At 33.8% G+C, this 22,911-nt stretch overlaps 1 protein-coding gene across 1 annotated transcript in view; it reads left to right on the top strand.

Annotated features, from left to right (window-relative positions):
• The window catches only part of CNTLN (centlein), a gene marked incomplete at both ends in the record, with an annotated part of 349,797 nt that overhangs the window by 279,710 nt on the left and 47,176 nt on the right, over nucleotides 1-22,911 (top strand). Inside the window, 5 exons of the mRNA XM_079706500.1 lie at nucleotides 10,237-10,428; nucleotides 16,454-16,551; nucleotides 18,328-18,454; nucleotides 19,845-19,982; nucleotides 20,576-20,761. Of these exons, the coding sequence (XP_079562626.1) occupies nucleotides 10,237-10,428; nucleotides 16,454-16,551; nucleotides 18,328-18,454; nucleotides 19,845-19,982; nucleotides 20,576-20,761 (741 nt within the window). The remainder of the gene's footprint in view (nucleotides 1-10,236; nucleotides 10,429-16,453; nucleotides 16,552-18,327; nucleotides 18,455-19,844; nucleotides 19,983-20,575; nucleotides 20,762-22,911) is intronic.

The raw sequence follows: 22,911 nt of genomic DNA, 5'->3' as shown, positions 1-22,911 counted from the left end.
ACACTATTCATATTTAGTATGTATTTAAGAAATGTATATCCTTTTACTCATTTGAATATATGAAGTCAGAGCTAGAGATGATGATCTTTAGCCTTTGGGTTTATTACCCAGAAAGATGGTAATATTTCATTTAGATTAGCGTGATAATGCACTATTCATATGAATTGATTTCAGTATAATTTAAATAAACTTAATGTTCATTTACATGCATTTTACAGGCTTACTGAAAATCCTTTACCTTATAAAAATGTGAATTCTAGAAATATATCATGGTCTATTATAAATTTTTAGAAGTCAAAATTGTTTGAAGGAATATTGATGCCTTCTGAAGTCTATGTGAGAATTAAGTATTATGAGCAGTTTTTAATTGTCTGGACTCTGGCTTCCATTTAGTAACAATACTATATATGTGGGCATTAGTTTCCTCAGGCCAGTCCACTAAGGCCTTTTTGTGCAATAAAATACAGTGCATTAAGAAGCAATTATCGGGGCTTCCCTGGTGGCGCAGTGGTTGAGAGTCCGCCTACCAATGCAGGACACACGGGTTCGAGCCCTGGTCTGGGAAGATCCCACATGCCACGGAGCAGCTGGCCCCGTGAGCCACAATTACTGAGCCTGCGCGTCTGGAGCCTGTGCTCCGCAACAAGAGAGGCCGCGATAGTGAGAGGCCCGTGCGCCGCGATGAGGAGTGGCCCCCACTTGCCACAACTAGAGAAAGCCCTCGCACAGAAACGAAGAGCCAACACAGCCATAAAAATAAAACAACAACAACAACAAAAAAAAGAAGCAATTATCAGCCCACTAGGATGGAAAAAAACAAAGTATTGAAATCTATTGCTTAGGAAAACCAAATTTAACTGGGGAGAATGAGGCAGACTTCATGAGACTTCTACGGATATTCTAGAGTTTGATAGCCTCTGTTCCTGATAACTCAATCACTGTCTGTAACTTCACTTGAAATTTTATGGCTGTCCTTTATGTAGATACAGATACAGTATTAATATCGCCCTGAAACACCAACTGTTGTTTTTGGTGATTTGGCATATTTATTTCTTTTTTTCTTTTTTCTTCATTGTTTGAGTGGTTCAGTTGGAGCGGATTCTTTTCCTCCAGCCCACACACACCTTAAATAACCGAAAAAAAAGTATTGATAAAAGTGGTAGAGGAAAAATAAAGAGAATATGTGTATACAGTAACTGTGAGGAATAGATATTTCTGTTTCGAATTAGCTGATTTTAAGCAATAGAAAGCAGGAGAAAGAGAGTGAAAAAGAGGGATTTAGAAAGACATTGCTCAGTTTCTCTTCAGGACATCAGATGGCCCTGCCATCTTCTCGCATTTCTATTGGGGAAGGGAATCAGAATGGGAATGCATTGCAACTTGATGGTCATCGGTAAGCATGCCATGTGTAGATCAAATATCTGGAGGGCTGAAACTGAACTTATAATATTACCATATGAACATTGAGAAATTCTTATAATAGTGACAATGATGAATTACTCTGGATATACTTTTGGTTCCATATATCTGTCTCTGTATTTAGTATGTGGTATGTACGTTTTAAGGGGAATTTTATCTTAGTAACTACAGTAGAGGATTTGAAATAATAACAAACCTACAGTTGAGCAATTCTTGCTATGAATAAACCAAACATTGATTGTTTTTCCATGAATGCTTGAAAGTCAGTTGTATTAGTTAGTTTTCCAAGATTCACATATAATACATTTTTGCTGATTCTTTTTCTGTAGTTGTGGAAACAGAAGTTTAAGCAATGTGTTTTAACTTCAGTCCAGTTAAAATTCATCAGTTTCGTTGTTCAGATTATTTTGAAACACACTATATTGCTAGTATCACATAGATTAATTGTTACTATAAATGCCTATTACGTCAAGGCTATGAATACAAATAAAAAGATACATGTTAAATGTATTTAGTATTGGGGGCTGTTTTAAAAATTAAAAGTATTAGTAAGCTGTTTTAAACAATTTGACATTTGAAATAATAGTGCTGATTTTCATTTTGAGAAATAATATTCAGACATATTTACAAAATAAGTGTTGGGCATTATCTGGAGCTTACATTACAAAGGATAAGGGCATTGAATTAATTTTACTCCTTGTAAATGTTATGAGAGTAGCATATCTCTTATCCATATGCAGATATCCATATTTCTTTGATAGAATCTAATTTGAGCACATCAGGACAGATTGGCATTTTCAGTACCATAAAAAATGCTTTGTTAATTGCAAACCATATTTAGTATGACCTTATAACAAAGTAGCACCTTAAGTGTCACGCTTTATCTTTAATCTGCACACTAGAGCTGGGTTCATCTGTACTAGACAACTGCACTTCATGAAAAGAGTTTTTTTCTTGATAGGCAATTAGCAGTAATTAGGAAGATTCACCTCAGTAAGATGTCAACATGAGATTGTTTAAAAAAGTTGAATGTCAGTGACTTAAAAAGAAAAGTTCTTCTGACACATAGGTATGGCATGTGAAACATGAAATGTTAATTTAAGTTTTCTGCTTATTATTCATGCACAATATTATTTTGTCATTTAGACGCTACACTGACAGAGTGTAAAGGGTATTAAAATAGTGCTGCTAGAATAAAGAGAGGATTAATCTACCATTGGCCAATTAGCCAAAGGGTACTTAATGGTCTCTAAAGGCTACTGAAGTCTAACTACTAGCAAAAGCATTGGTAAAAAGTCCTCTATATTACCTTCATTTGCTTGACATTTTGTGAAACATAGTATAGGCTTTTAATAACTGAATTTGTCAGAAAATAATTTATAAATGAGTGTTGTTGTAACTAAGTGTATTTTTCATAAGAAAATTTTGTTACGTAAATAATTCCACCTCTGCCTAAGATCTTTGTTCTTTTTTTGGTTGGTGGTTTTTAATTTTTAATTCTTTTTCTTGAATATCTCAGGTATCATAATGAAGGAAAATTCATGTTTTAAATTTAAAACACTGATACTAACTTGAAAGAGTTATTAATCTGAACTATTTATCTTTCTAGATAAATACTTTTATGGAAAATATTTTGCTAGTGACCTAGAAACTTACGTACTTTTCTTTGTAACTCATATGTTTTAATTAAGTGACTGTGCTTTTAGTCATACATGGATGACATGCAGAATTTTATTTCTTTCAGTTTTATTCCTTGTAAAAGAAAAATTTTCCCAATGAAAGAATATTAATACTATCCACAGGAGGGAGAAATATCATTAAGATCATGGTGACTTTCTAGGAGAGTCTTGCCTATAGAATTTACATGGATATTGTTCAACTAGAATTTTCTCTTCAGTCTCTTTTGCTTTAGTTCTGGTAACGAAATCCTTATGTTATAATTTTTTAAGATCATAATATAGGATTTTTTTAATTGCTGCCTCTACTTAAATGTGAACCAGAAAAAAACTGATTGTGAGATATAAATGAACTTATGTATTCAATATGAAATGATTTCATTCACTATTCTCAGTTCTATGCAGAATTCAAGATTAAAGATTTTGGTGAAGTAATTGGAAACAGACCATTCCCATTAAATAATTGCTTTTCCCTACTTGGACTGTCAAGGCCTTTGGGTTTCAAAAGGAGAAAGAAAAATAAGAGACTCCACTATCATTATAGATGGAAACTAACCCTCACTTTCTCTGGTTACTTATTGACCTTTTCTAACATTTGACATCTCACCTTTGCCCCAGCATGGACTGGAAAGAATCCTTCTGCCACCAACTATTTCCTCCATAGGCTTCCCAGAAATCCTGTTCCTGTGACCCTGACATCCACCCTCATGTTAAGCTGGGTTTTCTAGCATTTCCATGTGTCTGCTTTTCAGATCCCACTATCCCAACTAAGAACATTTTCAAACTTTTTAAATGGTTCATTATTTTAAGTTTCTAATCCAGTGGTGAAAAATATATGAGGAGAACTGAATAGTGTTTTTCAATGCTATAAGGTCATTACTTTCTGGTAGTTATCAGGAAAAAAAAAAGTTAGGTCAGAATCAACCTTTTATTAGAAATGAAGAGTTATACCGCATCCTATTCCTTTACTGCTCCTAAACTAGTTCAACACTCAAAACCATTTTCTTTAAACAACTAGTATCATGTCCATTGAATAGGCAGATGTTGAATATTTTATTCTTTGGAGACAGCAAGATCAGAGAGTATCTAAAAATATATTGTTTGGGGGGGCGATTAGGGAAATGATTCTTTCCGGTTTGATTTTTTTCTAAACCCTTTTCTTCTTTTCATTTGGGCTATAGAATATTTTCCATGGGCCCTGTTTTATTTTTTCTGATAATTCGTTCTTGAACACTAAAATGTTTACCGAGGCTCCCTGCTGGAGAAGAGACCCTCCATCTCATCAGGACTGCCCTGAATTTACTCAGCAGTTTCTGATAGATGCCTTCTCTAGAGTAAAAGTTGGAAAGCAGGATGATTGTATATCTAGCCATGGCCTTTAATGTTATACCTAGCTTCTGGGAAACTTTTGACAAAACAAATCAGGAGGAGTACACGGAAGGAAACTGGCTGTAACTCGCATTTACCAGACAGGATTTGAAGGCAGCAGCAGTTCCCTTAGCTCCCTGATTTGTTTCTCCATAGCACTTACTGTAGTTTATCATGATACATTTCTAGGTTATAGACTGGTAACTACCTAAAGGCAAGGATTATAACTTTTTTATCATCGAAAATACAGAGTTAATACAGTGCCTACCACATAGTATGTAAAAAGGAATGAATCACAGATATTGAGTCAGGTCCTGAATGTAGATCTTACCTAGCAAAATCTTGCAGAAAATATCAAGTTGGGGCCCAGAATAAACAAAAGGCATGAATGAACTCCCATGTAAGAGAATAAAGGAGAGTACAACCAGGGAGCCTTATCTACCCTGTTCTTGGGATTACTGTTGAGAGCAGCAAAAGGAAACTTCTGGCCAGAGGCTTTTTGCTTGGCAATTAAACTACAAAATGCAGATCTGGAAGAGGCAATTTATATTTCTAGCATAGAAACTGGAACAGTTTTTTTAGAGCTATTGAAAAAATAAACACAAAATTATGGATGAGGAAAAGAAAAACCAGAGTGAGGATGTTATATAAACTATGTACTGTGGATTCAGGACACTTGCTTAAGGGAAGGTAGGGAGGCAATAAGGGGAAAAAGGAATAGGTTCAAAAAAGGGGCTGCTTTTTAAAATTTGGGATTCATACTAGTTTTCCATGTTATATAACAAATTACCACAAATTTAGCAGCTTAGAAGCGATATACACATTACCTCACAGTTTCCATAGTCAGGATTCTGGCATAGGTTAGTGGGATCCTTTGCTCAGAGTATCACAAGCAGCCAAGCTGCCTTTCTTTCTGGAGTTCAGGCTTTTCTTCCAAGCTTCTGTGTTTGGAAAATTTAGTTCCTTGTGGTTGTAGGACTGAAGTACCTGTTTTCTTGCTCAAGGACCATTCTCAGCTCCTGAGGTCTTCCTTAGGGCCTTACGTTATAGCCCCCTCTGTAGTCCTCTCATAACGTGGCAACTTACTTCTTTAAGGCCAGCAGGAGAATCTTACCTCAGGGAGAGCCCCTGGCTTTTTTTTAAAGGGCTCACCTGATTATTCACCAGCCAGGGTAATCTCACTTTTGATTAACTCAAAGTAATGTGACTAGGGACCATAATTTACATCTACAGAATCCCTTTGCATATAACATAATGCAAGTAGTGTAATCATGGGAGTGATAGCCTATCATATTCACAGTTCCAACACACATACAAGGGCATAGGCCATTGGGGGTCATCTAAGAATTCTGCCTACCACAGTGCTCATTACTGAATAATGAATTCTCTGATTTTTCCATGTTTCTTCTTACAGTTGCTTAGAGGGTTCTTTCCTCTTTAGAGACTTATGCTTCTTCAATGTTATATTTAAATAAATAATTAATAACTAGTATCTCATTTTAAACTTTTATAGTGTTAACTTCTATTTTATAACCTTTGGTTAGGATAATTGACTACACATAAATCAATACAAATCTCAGTATTATTCTCATTGACGTCAACTTTTAAGTTGAAATAGACTTTTAAAAGATTGTAGAGGAACTGCACTTGTATCCTATTAGGGAATCCTAAGTTAAGATCAAACAAATAACTGTCACTTAAGACAAAGTAAAGTTTCTGTCATGAGAGAAATTACAGAATTATTTGGTATTTGTATGTGTGTGCGTGTGTGTGTATGTATATAGCAAAGCTTTTTATTAATTCAGGTCCTCAGCCTTTAGGACACTTCTTAGACTCTGTATGGTAGCGTTTTCCACAAGCTAATAATGCTAACAATAATACTGTAAATTTAAAGTTTACCAAGTGCTATCACAGATTTAAAAAAAAATTCTGCCCTCAAGATTACCTTTGCTAGGTAGGCAAGCATCATCTCTGTTTTTAAAAAGAGAAACAAAGCCAAGTGTTTGCTGAGTGTCACTCAGCTGGTAAGCAGTAGACCCCAAATTAGAATCCAGAAATTATGACTCTTCTATGTGTTTTAATATTATGATTTTAATGTAATATGACTTAAATATTTTTAAATCTTTTATTGGACATGGAAAGGTAATAATATAGAAATAGGAATCATGCTTCTGATAAAAAAGAAAAATAATTTTAATTTGTTGATAGATTTTACAATGCAATCACTGTTTTTTAAATAAATTTATTTATTTTTGGCTGTGCTGGATTTTCGTTGCTACACACGGGCTTTCTCTAGCTGCGGTGAGTGGGGGCTACTCTTTGTTGCAGTATGTGGGTTTCTCTTGTTGCGGAGCAGGGGCCCTAGGCGCGCGGGATTCAGTAGTTGTGGCACGCTGGCTCAGTAGTTATGGCTCACAGACTCTAGGGTGCAGGCTCAGTAGTTGTGGTGCACGGGCTTAGTTGCTCCACGGCATGTGGGATCTTCCTGGATCAGGGCTCAAACCTGTGTCCCCTGCATTGGCAGGTGGCTTCTTAACCACTGCGTCACTAGGGAAGTCCCAACAGCACAATCACTTTCTAACAAGGTCACTACAAAAGTCTCACATTCCAAACCAAGTATAAACAAAAGAAAGTTATTATTTATCATTCTTGTCTCATCTATAAAACTTCTCAATTAAGAAATAGAATGCTTAAACTGAGAGAAGTTAGTAATAGAGCCATGATTACTTGTCCAAAATGCTAAGGGATAATCAAAGGATTCGAAACTGATAGAATGTATGATTTGTCTATTTCTTCTATTTTGACAGGTGCTCTGTAGCATTTCTAGACATATATAATTAACATCAGAAATATGTTTTAAAGATTATAGAGTTAAAATAGTTTAATCAAAGCATGATTTATATTTTAATAAATTATAAGTCATTTGGTTTACTGTCTCCATAATTTCAATATTTCTTTGTTTACTAAATTTTTATACCATTAAATTGAAGTTAAAATCTACATATGCATATCTTTTAAAGAGATATATTTATTGTCTTGGTCTTTGCTCAATGAAGGATATATTTATAATGTCAGGATTTGCCACTGTGGAAAGAATAGATCTAATGGCATACAATTTTAACAAATGAGAGAAGCCACCAGGAAGAAAAGAGCCTCATTAAAATTTAGTCTTCTGTATGCAGATGTAGAGAATGGACTTGAGGACACGGGGAGGGGGAAGGGTAAGCTGGGACGAAGTGAGACAGTGGCATGGACATATATACATATATACCAAATGTAAAATAGATAGCTAGTGGGAAGCAGCCGCATAGCACAGGGAGATCAGCTCGGTGCTTTGTGTACACCTAGAGGGGTGGGAGGGAGACTCAAGAGGGAGGAGAAATGGGGATATACATATATGTATAGCTGATACGCTTTGTTATACAGCAGAAACTAACACACCATTGTAAAGCAATTATACTCCAATAAAGATGTTAAAAAATTTTTTTAAATTTAGTCTTCTGTGTTGCCTGAGACTCCACCTAGAATTGTAGCCATGAGTTATGTCTTAACAAATGAAAATCTCAAAAAGTCTAATTTAGATGCAGAACATTAACTTTAGGATTGATAAATGTTCTGCTGCATACTATTTAAGTAAAAGCTTAATAATACTACATTGCTAATAAAAGTGTATTTTAATTTATATAGTAATAAAATAATAGATTATATATAAAAGCTGAAATCAATATGTGTGTTTATAGCACCATCTATGCGACAAACGTGTAGGCTTTAATTTTTGAAACCTTTCTGTTTCTTAGTATACAAAAGGCATTGTTTTTAGATACCATGGTGGGGGGGTGGGGGTGGATACATAGGTTAACAAAGGCACAGTCCTCTCTCAAGCCTTTGCTAGGGCCGTGGTTGAGGAACAGCCATAATGCTATGGGCGCTAAGAGAATGGAGAAGCTACTTGGTTGGAAAAAAGGAGACAACTGCAGAGAAGATTTCATAAAGGAGGAAATACTAAGCTACTCTTTATGCATGAGAGAGATTTCAGCAGAAGGAAACACCATGTGTAGAGTCATCAGTGTTGAAATGGCTGAAAGTTTTGGGGAAGGGCAGACAAGTTTGACTGCAGGTGATGTGTGACTGAAACACAAATTGAAGTTAAATCTTACTGAGCTTTATTATAACCACAAACATCTGAGCTTTATTCTATTGGGCTGAGGAACCCCTGAAGAGTTTTGAATAAGAGAATAACAGGTCAGTGTTGTCTTGGGAAGTTGTATAAAAGATGGTTTGAATGTAGAGAAAGGTTGCCCATAGGGGAAAGGCTATTGTAGTGGTCTTAGTGGGATGATGAGTCTTCATTAAGAAAGTGGCAGAAGGAAATGAATATGAGAAATATTACATAATTTATAGAACCTGACAATTGGACACAGAATTAATAAACAGGGAGGGAGATGTATTCAACCTTGAATAATAACCAGGAAGATTTTCAGATTTAGGGAAATTATGAGTTTGCTTTTGCTTTTTGATGTTATTTGTTACCTTTGGGACAATCCAGGGATGAATATTTCCTGAAAAATATAAAAAACCACGCTTTTAGATCATAGGTTAAAATACAGCCAAAGAAATTTTTTTTTTCACCGAAACATACTTGTTATTTCACCAAAACATTTAATCTCAAATATATCAAGCCCTAGTTTTGAATTCATGATCTAAAATATTCATATTTAACAATATACACATGTATACACAAATATATATGTAATTACAGATTTATTGATATACTTTTTAGAAATTGTGTTTAAACATAGTGTTAATAATTAAGTAACTTATGTCCCATATATATATGACTATACATGTTAGCCACATCTTTTACTGTTTTAATTAGAATTCTTAACAAAGAAAGAATTTTTTCCCCCTCTGAGAGACTTCAGTACCATTTTGTATAATTGGTCCTTATGTTAAACTACCATTATTATAAGCTTCTTTGGAATAATAAAGTAATAGTGCAGTTATCCTCTTAAGGATCTCTAAGTTGTTATGCCATTATAGCTTGGTGGCATTCTGCTGACTACAGATGGGTGAATGAAAGGGGCTAACATTAAGGCGGTTTCTTTTACAGTTTCATAAAAGCATTACCAGTATGCCATTTAGTAAAATGTTCATGTTATTAAAAATTTAAATGTAAGGAGTTTAGTGCAATCTACCTCAACATTACAAAGAGGACTTGTCAACTATCAATCAAGTGCATAAAACTGAGTGAATGTGTTTGTATGCTATTTATTTGAACTAAATCTCTAATAAGCCTCTTCTGCTAATTGGACTTAACATTTCTGTTGCTAAATGAGAAGCATTTTGGCTGCTATATAGGGTAGTAAGACCTACCCAGTGGAATAAACAACTAACATCTGTTATCCTGTCCTGCTCCAGCTTGGCTTTTACCAGTTAAGTACAGCAGCCCTGAAATCAAGGTTATCAAATATGTGAATCTCTGGCACACCCATGTTTATATGAAGGCAAAGAAATAACACATCATGAGTAAAGACCAGCCAACCAAAAGATATTGAGTACAGCTGGTCTATTTTGTTTTAACCTTTACAAGCCCTCCAACCTTAAGCAAAAACTAGTGAAAGTTAGAATTTTTGTAGTTTTTATAATAACTATTTTTGTAATCAGTGTCACTTTTTTCTTTAGCATTTTCCTACCTGTACAATTTGATGCTGATAATTGTTAGGTTAAATGTAATTACTTTTATAATAAATTTATATTTATTTTCTTTAAAAAGAGGCTAAATTTGGATTTGGCTGAGCTTCAGAAAGAAAAAGAAGATTTACTAAAGAAATTGGAGTCTTCATCTGAAATCACAAGTTTGGCTGAAGAAGTTGCCCAGGTAACAGTTCCACGGATACAAGTTACATCACTTGCCCCTTCAAGTAGCATGGATTTGGAAATGAAGCAATTGAAGTGTAAACTAAAGGTGATTATAAATCTTATTAAAGATGAAAACATTTATTAAGTTACTGAATCCTTAAAGACATGTTTCTATCAATTCTAATTTAATTCTACTAATAAAGGTAAATTATGGTATAAATAATCCCTAAATTATTAATACTACATTCAATCTCATCTTTCTATTTTAGCCTGGTAGATTCTTATCTGGTAACTTATAATACTATTCTCTGAAAAAATAGCAAGACACCATGAAATCCTAACTTAGGAGACGATGGAAACTGGCCATTATCATTCTATTCCACTATTCAACTCCTCTCTGCCTGCCACTGAACAGAATTCTTTTTGAACATAATAATGTATCAACATAAATAGAATTGCTTTCCTTTACACATTTTGCTGCTGTTTTAACTTGGTGGTTCTTTGTTGGAGATGGGGAAGGAGGAGGGAATTAGGGGAAAGGAGAAGAAGCACAGAGCAAAGGTGAGTTGGTTTAATCAAGTTAAACCTGAGAGTGAGAATAAAGACCAGTGTTCCTTTTGCTTATAAAGAATTGTGTCTAAGTCCAGGTGAGACTGTCAACAACTTAAAAGTAAGGCTGGCCTTAGGTTAAAGAGAATTATCTTGTAAAAAATGGGATTTGTGAGTTCTAATCGGAAAGTTCACTTTCGTACTTCTTAAAACAAGCTCATTTATTCCTCACATATTAATTATTTTCTTCAGTGGGGATTGCTAGCTGGAAGCTAAAAGGACAGTGTATATGGGACCATAGCTATAATGAGAGTTACTAGAAAGAAAATTCTGGTTGAAAATGCACAGAATACACTAGAAATGTAATAAACATGACTGTTAAGGAGGGTATTAGGGTATAGAATTGTCAAATAGACTCAGTTCTTTTTTTGTTTGTTTGTTTTTGTTTTTTCCTGTGGTACGCGGGCCTCATTGCTGTGGCCTCTCCCGTTGCGGAGCACAGGCTCCGGACGCGCAGGCTCAGCAGCCGTGGCTCACGGGCCCAGCCGCTCCGCGGCATGTGGGATCTTCCCAGACCGGGGCACGAACCCGCATCCCCTGCATCGGCAGGCGGACTCTCAACCACTGCGCCACCAGGGAAGCCCTAGACTCAGTTCTTTTCAATCCAAAATATTATATGTGTGCTCTTTCTAATAATAACATCTTTAAATGAAGGATAACTAGTAGGTTAAACTAGGATAAAGTTTTAAGTAAGTTTGTATACTATTGCTTGAAAATATTTTGCTTTGTTATTAATAATCAGATATACCAGTTGGTATTAATTTAGATGCTCCTTAAATACCATTTTCTTCAGAGAGTTTTTATATGCAGAACTTGCCTCAACAACTACATTTTATAAGTTTAAATACCTTACATAATAGAAATGAGAAAAAATAGTCGTGCAAGCTTGGAACTTTATATCTTCTCTTAAGATATGTTTCTGTCTGATAAAATGGAGTAAAATGTATAAATTGAACATTTCAGTGTTTAGGTTTTATATGGAGGATAAAATCATTGCCGTCTTCTTTGATCTTATCTACTACAGATACTTTTATTCACAGTTCGGTGATTCTTCTTATATTTAAGTCTTCATGTGCCTAATACAACTTTTGTTTTCACCAAGATAAAATAGAATGTTAAATCCAGTAATGTCTGATCTGACTTCTAAATTTTTTAAATTGTTAATAGTTTTAAGTTGATTTTTATTTTATTTATTTCGTTTTACTTACTACTAATACTCTAACAATTTTTGGTAATAATAGGCCCATATCTGATATCTGTAAGCTTCTTGCATCATGGTTTACCAAGGCATAAGTTTTTACCCATATATAAATCTCTCTCACTTTGAAGGAATATGTGAGTTACAAAGGTAAGACTAATGAGAATGCCTAAAGCAATTTACATCATGCTTGATGTAAGTTTGAAGTGACATTGTCCATATCTAACCTGGAGTCCTGGAACACTGACCAGGCTGCATAGGGACAAAAAGGGTAAATCTTTACTTTTGTCTTATTTCATGCTTTAATATGGAAATATTCTGGATGACTAGGTACTTTTAAGTAAATAATACTCTTGATACTGCAAATTTCTGTTTTGACATTGTATTAGGTGGCTAGGGCTGCCATAACAAAATACCACCGAGGGCTTCCCTGGTGGCGCGGTGGTTGAGAGTCCGCCTGCCGATGCAGGGGACACGGGTTCGTGCCCCAGTCCGGGAAGATCCCACATGCCGCGGAGCAGCTGGACCCGTGAGCCATGGCCGCTGAGCCTGCGCGTCTGGAGCCTGTGCTCCGCAAACGGGAGAGACCACAACAGTGAGAGGCCCGCGTACCACAAAAAAAATAAAAAATACCACCGAGTGGCTGGCTTGAATAGTAGAAATTTATTTTCCCATAGTTCTGGGGTCTAGAAGTCCAAGATCAAAGTATCGACCTGTTTGATTTCTTCCAAGGCCTCTTACCTTGGCCTGTGGATGGCCGCCTTCTTGCTGTGTCTTCACATGGTCACTGCTCAGTCTATGAGGTCTGTGTCCTAATTGCTCCTCTTATAAGGACACCAGTCATGTTAGATTAAGGCCCACCCATGTGACCTCATTTTACTTTGATTACCTCCTTAAAAGCCCTATCCAAATACATTTTGAAGTACTGGAAGGGGAGGTTAGGACTTAAGCATATGAATTTTGCCAGGACACAATTCAGCCTATAACAGATATCAGATTGCTAACATAATAAATTTCCAAGAAATAGCTTATTTTCTACTTGATGTTTTCTATGCCTAGTAAAACAAAAATGGTTACATTTGAATCTCTTAAAGGTCTACATCCATCTTTTTTATTTTATCCAATTAATATTAGACTTTTCTATGTAAATTCTTAGGTGTACTTCTGAGATGTACATGGTTCATTCAGAAATTAGAGTGCTCATGTGCATTTCTGTGTCTTCATTTTTACCCATATTAGACATGTTTCCTCAAGGAACCCAACTTTATATAGATAGATAATAAAATATTTAGTGACATATAAATTCCTTCCAGTGAATGATATATACATCAGTTATTTATATTTAGTTTAATTTGTAGTTCTTTATACAATCTGGATTGAGTAGTACTCCAACTTATATTTGTGATTTTTTTTGACCTCCTGATTGTTGAAAGGATACCTTTTGGTATATACCATGTTCTCTTCCAGTTTTTCAGTAAGTTAATAATGAAGAATAATAGTTTTTAAACTACTGTTAATTTATATATAATCTATTGCCAGTCTAGTTCTAAGTCTTTTAAAAATGTTAACTCATTAAATACTCGTTTCAAACTTATGAGATAAATTCTGTTATTATATCTATTTTACAGTTAAGCAAACTGAGTACGTTAATTGTCCAAGGTCACACAGCTACTAAGAGATAGAGCTGAGATTAGAACTCAATCCATAGGGCTCCAGCATCCATGCTTTTACTCATTTTGCTATGAAAAATTTTTTAAGTGTTTAATAAACTTAAACAGGAAAGCTCTAACCAAGATAGATTATTACCATTATGACATCTTCGAAATATGTGTTTTACTCCAGATTTTGTCATGCTGCAGATAAGTATTATGTTGTAGGAAATGGAAAAGGGTCAGAGGACCTGGGTTTTGATCATTTTTTGTCCAGTAACTTCTTGTGGGACCTGACTGAGGAAATTACTTAGCTTCTCCAGAGGTCTAGAGCAGGAATACCTTTCTACCCTCTTCAAAAGGATTTTTGAGGATTAAACAAAATAACTGTGAGGTTTAGAGAGTCTGGCAAAAGTGTTTATCAAGCTGGCATTGTTTTATTTATTATAATTCTGTAATCCCTCAATTATCCAGAAGTCAGAATTACAGCATTTTTCAGCCACCTAAAATAACAGGCTTAAGTCTAAAAACATAAAAGAATCAAACAGCTATCTTAAAATCCACTTAATTTATTCTGTTGAAGATATTGTCAGGCTTCATTTACTGCCTTTTGTCTTTTATTTTAAATACAGCTGTAATGAGTTTATTTGTTTAACTTTTTAGCAGAAAACACCTCAAAAGCAGCAAATTAGAAGTATGTATATTAAGGGCCAGGATGCTTGTTTTTAGACAGGAATATTGAGAGAATCAAGAAATTATGATCAACAGATTGACAGAAAAAAATATAAAAATGCTAAGGTAAAAATACAAAATTAGAAAAACAGCAGCCTGGGACCATTCAGAGTAGGGCTGAGTAGCCATTTATATCATAATAGTTCTTAAAGGCATCATTATATAATGATACAGTGATAATAAATTAGATACAGTAATATAACAATTAATATAGTGATAATATTTATAATATAATATCATTATATTAAAGTATCACTATTGCTTAATGTAATTGTGGATTGTCATTTCTAAATGAATGAACAATCATTCCGGAAAGAATTTAAGTTTAATGATTAAAGCAAAAGCTTCAATTTTTTGGTAAATTTACTAGTGTGGAACATCTTACTCTGGCAATGCTAGAAATAAGACACCATATGTCACTGTAAACATGTAAAACATGATGGAAATTTAGATTGTATAACACGAAATTTAATCAAAACTTTTAGCATTCAATACAGTTGCCAAGTTGAGGTAGCCTTGGGTTTTTAAGAAAATTAATATAATATTTAATGGAAATTTAAAATTTATATATGCCATACTAATGAGTTATTTAAAGTCTGTCTGATGAGTTTGACTCACATTTACATTGTGTGGTTAATGGTTTCATCTTTTCAGATTTATATTTTTTAGAATAAGTTAGTCAAACCTGGAAATAGTTCTCATAGAAACAATTGACTATAGTTATTAGAAAAATTAGCAAAATAACTACTACAAATATTTTTAAAGTTATATTTTATTCTATTTATATTATTTAATACTTTTTAAATTTAACAAATGAATTAATGTATGTCAATGCTATCTTACAGGTAGAAAAAACAAAATATCAAATCACTAAATAATATCTCAGAGTACATGTTTTCTTGGAACTTGAATCAAAATTGAAAGTTAGGTGTCCCTAACACTCTAGCTGCTACTTCTGGCTCCTAGGCCACACAGGCAACAAATAGCACAAAGGTGTCCTGCTTTGAAAAACTAATAATTATGTATAAATACTTTAATAATTAATATTGTTTATAAGTTCAAGTAAGGAAGTATTCAGTATTCATAAGGTTCTTTATTAGTTAACTTTTACTATCTAACATTATCCTAAAAGGTAGCAGCTTAAAACAGTGGCAATTTATTACTTCTTATGATCCAGTGAGTTCACTAGGTAGTTCTTTTGCTGCTGTCTGCTGGGTCCCCTCATATGCCTGCATTCTTCTAAACCAAGGATTTACCTGGGCTGGAAGTTCCAAGAGAGCCTCACTCAAAGGCTGGCAATTGGTCTGCTGGCTGTCATCTGGGGTACCTCAGTACTCTCCCAAATGGCCTTTCCTCTATATTTGTTGGAAGGTGATCCCAGAGCAGCATTCCAAGAGGGCAAAGAGGCAGGCTAGAAGGATTTAGGGCCTAGATCTGATATTTGCACAGTGTCATATGCCACAAACTTTTGGTCAAAGCAAATCGCAGGCCAGGCCAGATTCAAAGGGTTGGGAGATGGATTACACCTCTTGATGGGAGGTGCAGCAAAGCTTTGTGACTATATTTAGTCTGTTACAGGTTATTAGTAAATCCAGAATTAGTTTTAAGTGATCTTACTAAACCATAAAAATAATTAATCACGTACACTTTTACATTTTACATATCCATATTTCCCGTAAATGTATTTTGGGTATATACTCTTTGCAATTATTATGTGAGTATGTTCCTCTATGATTTTGGCATGTTATATAAAAATTTTAGCGTGCCATGTTATTTCTGTTAGAACATACAAAATGAAGCATTTTAAAATGTTTAGATGTTCATTTTAATTATAACCATAATTCTTGCAATTTTATTATATTCATGAAAATGGCATTTATATTTTTGCTGCTTTAGAACAAGATTGAAAGACATATTTGAATTTATGTGTATTTTTAATCTAGAATGCAACTAATGAACTCACTAAACAATCATCAAACTTGAAGTCTCTGAAATGTGAACTCCTAGCAAAAGAAGAACACATAAAGGAAATGCATGAAAAGTATGTGCTTTATATTTTTATCCATTGTATTTGGTGTCACCTAGTGGCGGCTAACTCTATTAAACATTGCACACCAAGAAACAATACCAACGTGTTGTTTGCCTTTCTTAGTTCGTTTTTAAGCCTACACAAGATGAAAGTTTAAAGAATATTACATATATCATGGTTTATGGCAAGATAGTCACTATTTTTTAATTAGAGTAAGAATGTTTAAAGTTAGATTTTCCATCTTAAACACATTTAATTCTGAATAAATATCAATTAATGGCTGAAAGACTATGAACAGAAAACTTTAGAATGTAGTAATTATTTGACTAAAAATATATGTATAGGTTGATCTTTATATTGGATTTAATGCCTAAGCTTATAAAGCAAAGGTGGAAAAAAATGTAAGTTTTGTTTGTGTTTAAAATAACTGGAGGGTTATGAAATATTATAATACTTTGTGTATTTATACTAAAAAGGAGTTTAAAATGTTCTATCTCACAGAATCAAAATTATTTCCTTTCTATATCTTTTATAGATATACTAGAGCTTAGAAGTTGTAACATGTTTAGAAAGAATTCTAATCATTCATAATTTGAGATACATATACCTCATGTACATACATGTATACCACGTTATAAGTGAAGATCACTTAAAATCTTAACCAATAAAACTATTAGACAAAAAGATTGGTTAATTTTTTTAAACAGACTATCTTGAAGCTTATTTATGGATTGAGTTAGTCTTGCTTACTGTTTACCAGTGAGGACTTTAGAGAAACATTCTATGAATCATAGCTTCTTTATCTGCTGGCTCTGGGACACAATTTAATAGAATTAACTCATAAAGTTCTTAGAATTAAATGAGTTAGTATTTATAAGTGCTTTACTTATGTAAAGCACTTATAACAGTGACTGGCACATAGTAAACACTCAATAAATATTAGCTGTTGTTCTTTTTATAGTAGTAATTGTAGTAGTTGTTACTGCATCTATCATTTTATACTTAGCATTATCAATTTAAGCTAAACTGATATATCAGTTCAATCTCATATGATATTAAATTTAAATAGCTTTAGGGCTTCCCTGGTGGCGCAGTGGTTGAGAGTCCACCTGCCGATGCAGGGGACATGGGTTCGTGCCCCGGTCCGGGAAGATCCCACATGCCACGGAGCGGCTGGGCCCGTGAGCCATGGCCGCTGAGCCTGCGCGTCCAGAGCCTGTGCTCTGCAACGGGAGAGGCCACAACAGTGAGAGGCCCGCATATCGCAAAACAAAACAAAACAATTTAAATAGCTTTAAAGTGAAAAAGAAAAACTATTTTCTTTGGCTATTCTTTGAAATGTATAATAAATGTATAATATTATCAAATTTTATATTTGTTTACTAGAGTATAGAATTCTTATCGGTGTTATGCTTTTTGATAATCTCTAAATATTGTTTTATATTTTTCTTAGAATGCAAGAATGGAACATAAATATAATAATTTTAAGTTTTCATAAATTTTATTAATTTTTCTCAGTTCTTTTTAAATGTTTTAATGTATATATATATGTATAAAATACTGTAATTACCAAGTCACAACTGGATTATAGATTTTAATATTTTACTCAAATTATTAATAGAGCAATATTTTATGCCATGCAGTTATTTTATTAATTTGCAACTTCACTAATATCAGATAGCATTTAAAAATTAACAGTAGGTATAACATTGGATAATATGTAAGATATCATCACTGTTGAAGTATTTTCTATCACTCTTGATAAAGTGTCTTTTTTTCCCTTTCAAGGATGTCTCGAATGGGGAGAGATATAACCATGAAAAGACATTTGATAGAGGACTTGAAATTTCGACAGAAAGTAAATTTGGAAAGTCATGAGAGTATTAATGAAATGCTAGAAAATCTTGAAAAAAAGGTATCAATTTTTATGTTCACTGACACTGAAAAAAATCACTTCCCCTTGTATTTACTTTAACTCAAATATTCAATCTTAATAAAAGGTATAGCAAATATTCATAAAATGTGTATTGTTACATAATTACATCATTTGTTCTGAAAGTACATTATTTGTTTTAAAATTCAAGACTCCAAACCGTCACACATAATATAGTCATTCATTCTTTTTATATTTGTAAACATACCATGAGAAGATAATCAAGTTTAATTTTTCAAATCTTTAATATTTCTGGGATACATAATTCCATTTTATTCAGCATTTTCTTTTATTTAAAGCTATTATTTATAATGATAGAATTAAGCATATATTTTAAATGAAAAATATTATAGTCAATGACTATCAGTTCTTTAAAAAGTGTACTCACCGCGGTTTTTTTTAAAGTGTACTTTTTCCTTATATACATTTAATTCAGTGTACTTAGGAAAAGAGTCATATTTAAAATAGTTGTATAATATCTGATCCCAAAGTAGAAATCAGTGATTTGCTGACAAAGAGATATTTTTTTGCTTAAAAAATTTTAAAGCTGCTATTTACACAAATCATAAAACAAATCATAAAACAGCTTGTGCTTTGGCATTCACTAAATGTCATCCACTCCAGAGAGAGCGTTTCCCTTACTTTCCTTGTTGGAGATAAAAATGTAAGTAATGCTCAGATGGATTTAAGAGAGAAAATTTTACATGAGCAAGACACATGCATACAGATTTTCTTTCTCTTTCTCTTCCACAGACCCACATGAATTATAATTACTTCGTAGAGGTTTCTTCAACGCTATTCTTAAAATTTTGTTCATTTTTTAAACTTCAGTAATCATTTAAGGTAGTCTTACAATGTTGGTGTAAGTAATCATTTATCTTTAATAGCTTTAAAGTGAAAAAGAAAAACTATTTTCTTCGGCTCTTCTTTGAAATGTATAATAAATATGTTGTATTACTTATTTAATTTTATCCTAAAAAGTACATGTTATACTTTTACTGGAGAATGCAAATGAAAATTATCCATGACTTGGCTTATTTAAGAATCAAAACCAACCATCTCCTACTTAAGGAAGTTTAGGTTAGTAATTAAAGGAAATATAGTTTAAATTAATTTTATATTATTAGATAGAAGGCTACACATACCAATATTCATGCTTTTTTGTGCAATTTTGGGGTTTTGCTATTGATTTAAGGATTGTTAGTCTCATTCACAGTATGAGTTCTACAAATCTTATACTTGAATTTGATATCATTTATGAGAAAATAAACTAGACTTATTCATGTATTCATTTGGTTTCCGTTTGAAACAAATACAGTACGGAACTAGAATGCCTTTACCAATAATAATTACCTTCATGCTTCTATTGTAGGTGAAGACATTAACTGAAGAGTGTTCCAACAAGAAGGTATCAATCAATTCACTAAAGCAAAGACTTAGTGTCGCCGTAAAAGAGAAGTCACAGTATGAACAGATGTATCAGAGAACTAAAGAGGAGTTAGAAAAAAAGGTATGGTTTTAGGACATTTTAGCCTGGAGGTGGACCATAACAATGTCTTTTTCATTTTTAAAGTTGTCCTTTTTTTCTCCCCAAAACTACTATGAGCTATTTAAATGTTTCAGATAGCTGCAAAGAACATTTATATCTCTACATAAAACACTAAGAATTTGTTTACTATTAAAGGTAGTGCTGTATTAGAGAGACAGATTTACTTGTCTTGATAATTTCTAATAAATGAAAACTGTTGTTAAGAACTGGCATTTATATAAGTGGATATAAATTTTTAAGTCCACCTAAACTTATAAGCTAATTAAATACTTCCATTTGACATATGAAATCTTTCGGTCTAAAATGGCTTCCATGTCTTTAATGATTTATAATTTTTAAAAAGCATAAACTTTATTTGATGATAAATATATGATAATATGTGTGCAGGATATTCATTGAAAATAAACAAAAACAACCATCAATTTTACTCAAATAAAAATGAATACAAGATACAGAGAGAATAATGAAACCCTTTCCTTATTTGACATCTCTAACTAACATCCAAATCTGTTTAAGAAATATTTTTTAATTCTATGATTACTGGTCTTTTGCAGGATCTCAAGCTTACTTTCCTCATATCAAAAATAAATGAGACTGAATCTGCTATGGCAGAAATTGAAACAGCAGCATCTAAGCATCTTCAAGGATTAGCAATGCAAAGTGAGCAGGCCCTAGAAGGTGCACAGAAGAAACTGCTGCTAGCCAATGAGAAAGTGGAAGAGTTCACCATATTTGTGAAGGTTTGAATTCTTTGTGCTTTACTAACTTGTACTTTACTTCAGGCAGAGTGGACAGTGGTCTACTTCAGAGGATTTGGGAAGTATGTTTAAGTTCCTTTCTGCTTTCCTAAACCACAAAGCATCTTCCCCTACTTGCCACACTGTTCAAATTTTCTCTATAAAAGATTTGTTTTTATAGCTTGAGTTTAGAAATGTCCACTCTATTATTAATATTCTTTTCTTAATGTCATTTTAGTTATGAAATTGTGGTAATCACATAATCAAGACAGGTGGGGTTTTTTTTGTTTTTTTGATTATTTTTATTTTGGCTGTGTTGGGTCTTCGTTGCTGTACGCGGGCTTTCTCTAGTTGCAGTGAGCGGGGGCTACTCTTCGTTGCGTGTGCAGGCTTCTCATTGTGGTGGCTTCTCTTGTTGCGGAGCACGGTCTCCAGGCACTGGGGCTTCAGTAATTGCAGCATGCGGGCTCAGTAGTTGTGGCACTCAGGCTCAGTAGTTGTGGCTTGCGGGCTCTAGAGAGCAGACTCAGTAGTTGTGGCGCACGGGCTTGGTTGCTCCGTAGCATGTGGGATCTTCCTGGATCAGGGCTCGAACCCATGTCCCTTTCATTGGCAGGTGGATTCTTAACCACTGCGCCACCAGGGAAGTCCCAAGACAGATTTTAAGACAAAAGAATTGAGTCATTTTCATTCCACTCTCCTTTTAAAAATCATCCAAGCAAGGACAACTTGCTCCATGATAATTGAAGTTAAGAGACATTGCACCCCAGCCCATGACCTATCAGACATGGAATGGATAGAGGAATGGTAAATAATCTAGCAGGACAAAAGGAAGACAAGCTGAAGTGTCTACAAAGGGTGTACCATCTGGAAATTATCTGACCACTGAAGACTCCCAGAACAGTTCTGGCATTGGCTGCACAAGGAACCACCAAAGCTGAGGGTGGTGGGGGAGAGGAGAATACCAGGCTAAAATGGGTGTTTTGTTTGAAAGTCTTTATAAGGAATTTTTAGACCTCTGGCCTGTACTTCTGCCCCACATGGTCAGCCAGTATTCCTCCCTTAACTATTCTGGAAAAACTCAGGAGGAGCAGTTCTAGTTTCAGCGATATGAGGCACTGAGGGCTGGGAACCTGGTGATTGCTGCGCTCCTTTCAATCCCACTGTGAGTTGTTTGCACCCCTGTTTAGTGCCTTTTATTCTGCCTCGTATTATAGTCAGTAAACGGATATGTTTCCATTATATAAATTATGATGAGTTCCTTAAAGTCAAGAACAACGTTCTATTAATCTCTACCTCCACAACATGTACCATAGTGACTTGCAAAGTGTTGGCATGCAATAATGATCACTAACTAATCAAATTGAATTTCTCTTAGGAATATGAAATTTTAATAAAAGCCCTTTTGTCCTTTAAAAATAAGAATTAAGACAACCACTACTGTGGGACGGTAACTCTTTACTTTCCCCCTTTTATCTCCTGAAGTTGCAATGTTCTCTTTTTTTCTTTAACCAATCTTCGATGAGATTGAGTTCTTCCCGCTACTTGTTTCTTTGGCTGGCATATATTATTAAAAACTTGCCTATCCTAACAGTAGAAACTTACTTAAGTATATAAATATTTTTAATTGATGGAATCTTTATAAAATTAAAGTTTAAATGTCCTTCTATGGAATAAAATAACATCAACACTTACTGTCTTCTTTCTCAAATAACCCTACTATTATTTGAACCACTCAGCTAGACTTGCTGCATATATAATTATTATATATATAAATATGTTAGTGTTCTCAAATCAGTTACCCCCTTAGGTATTGATCTTATTTTTAAGAATTAACATTCCTGGGCTTATAATTTGAATATAAGATGGCAAATAACTGGATCTTATATATAGTACCATTTTCTTTATTCCTCTGAAAATAACAGCTTACAACATTTTATGCCAGTGTTAATAGTACCCCATTTAGAACAAATCCCTTACTTTGTTTCTTTGGAAATCATAGATACCTTGGGAGTTTTCTCATTTAAAAAATATCTACAAAAGGAATGGAATAAAACATTTTATCTCTTTCAATGAAGGTTTCAAATGGTATAAAGTCAGACCAATAATGCTTGCCTCAGAGGACTCTAAATGATTGCAGAGTATTAATTTAA

Source organism: Hyperoodon ampullatus, assembly GCF_949752795.1.
Source record: "Hyperoodon ampullatus genome assembly, chromosome: 6".
Classification (NCBI taxonomy): Eukaryota; Metazoa; Chordata; class Mammalia; order Artiodactyla; family Ziphiidae; genus Hyperoodon; species Hyperoodon ampullatus.
Note: the sequence above shows the minus strand (reverse complement) of the source record. Positions and strands in the feature narration are given on the sequence as shown.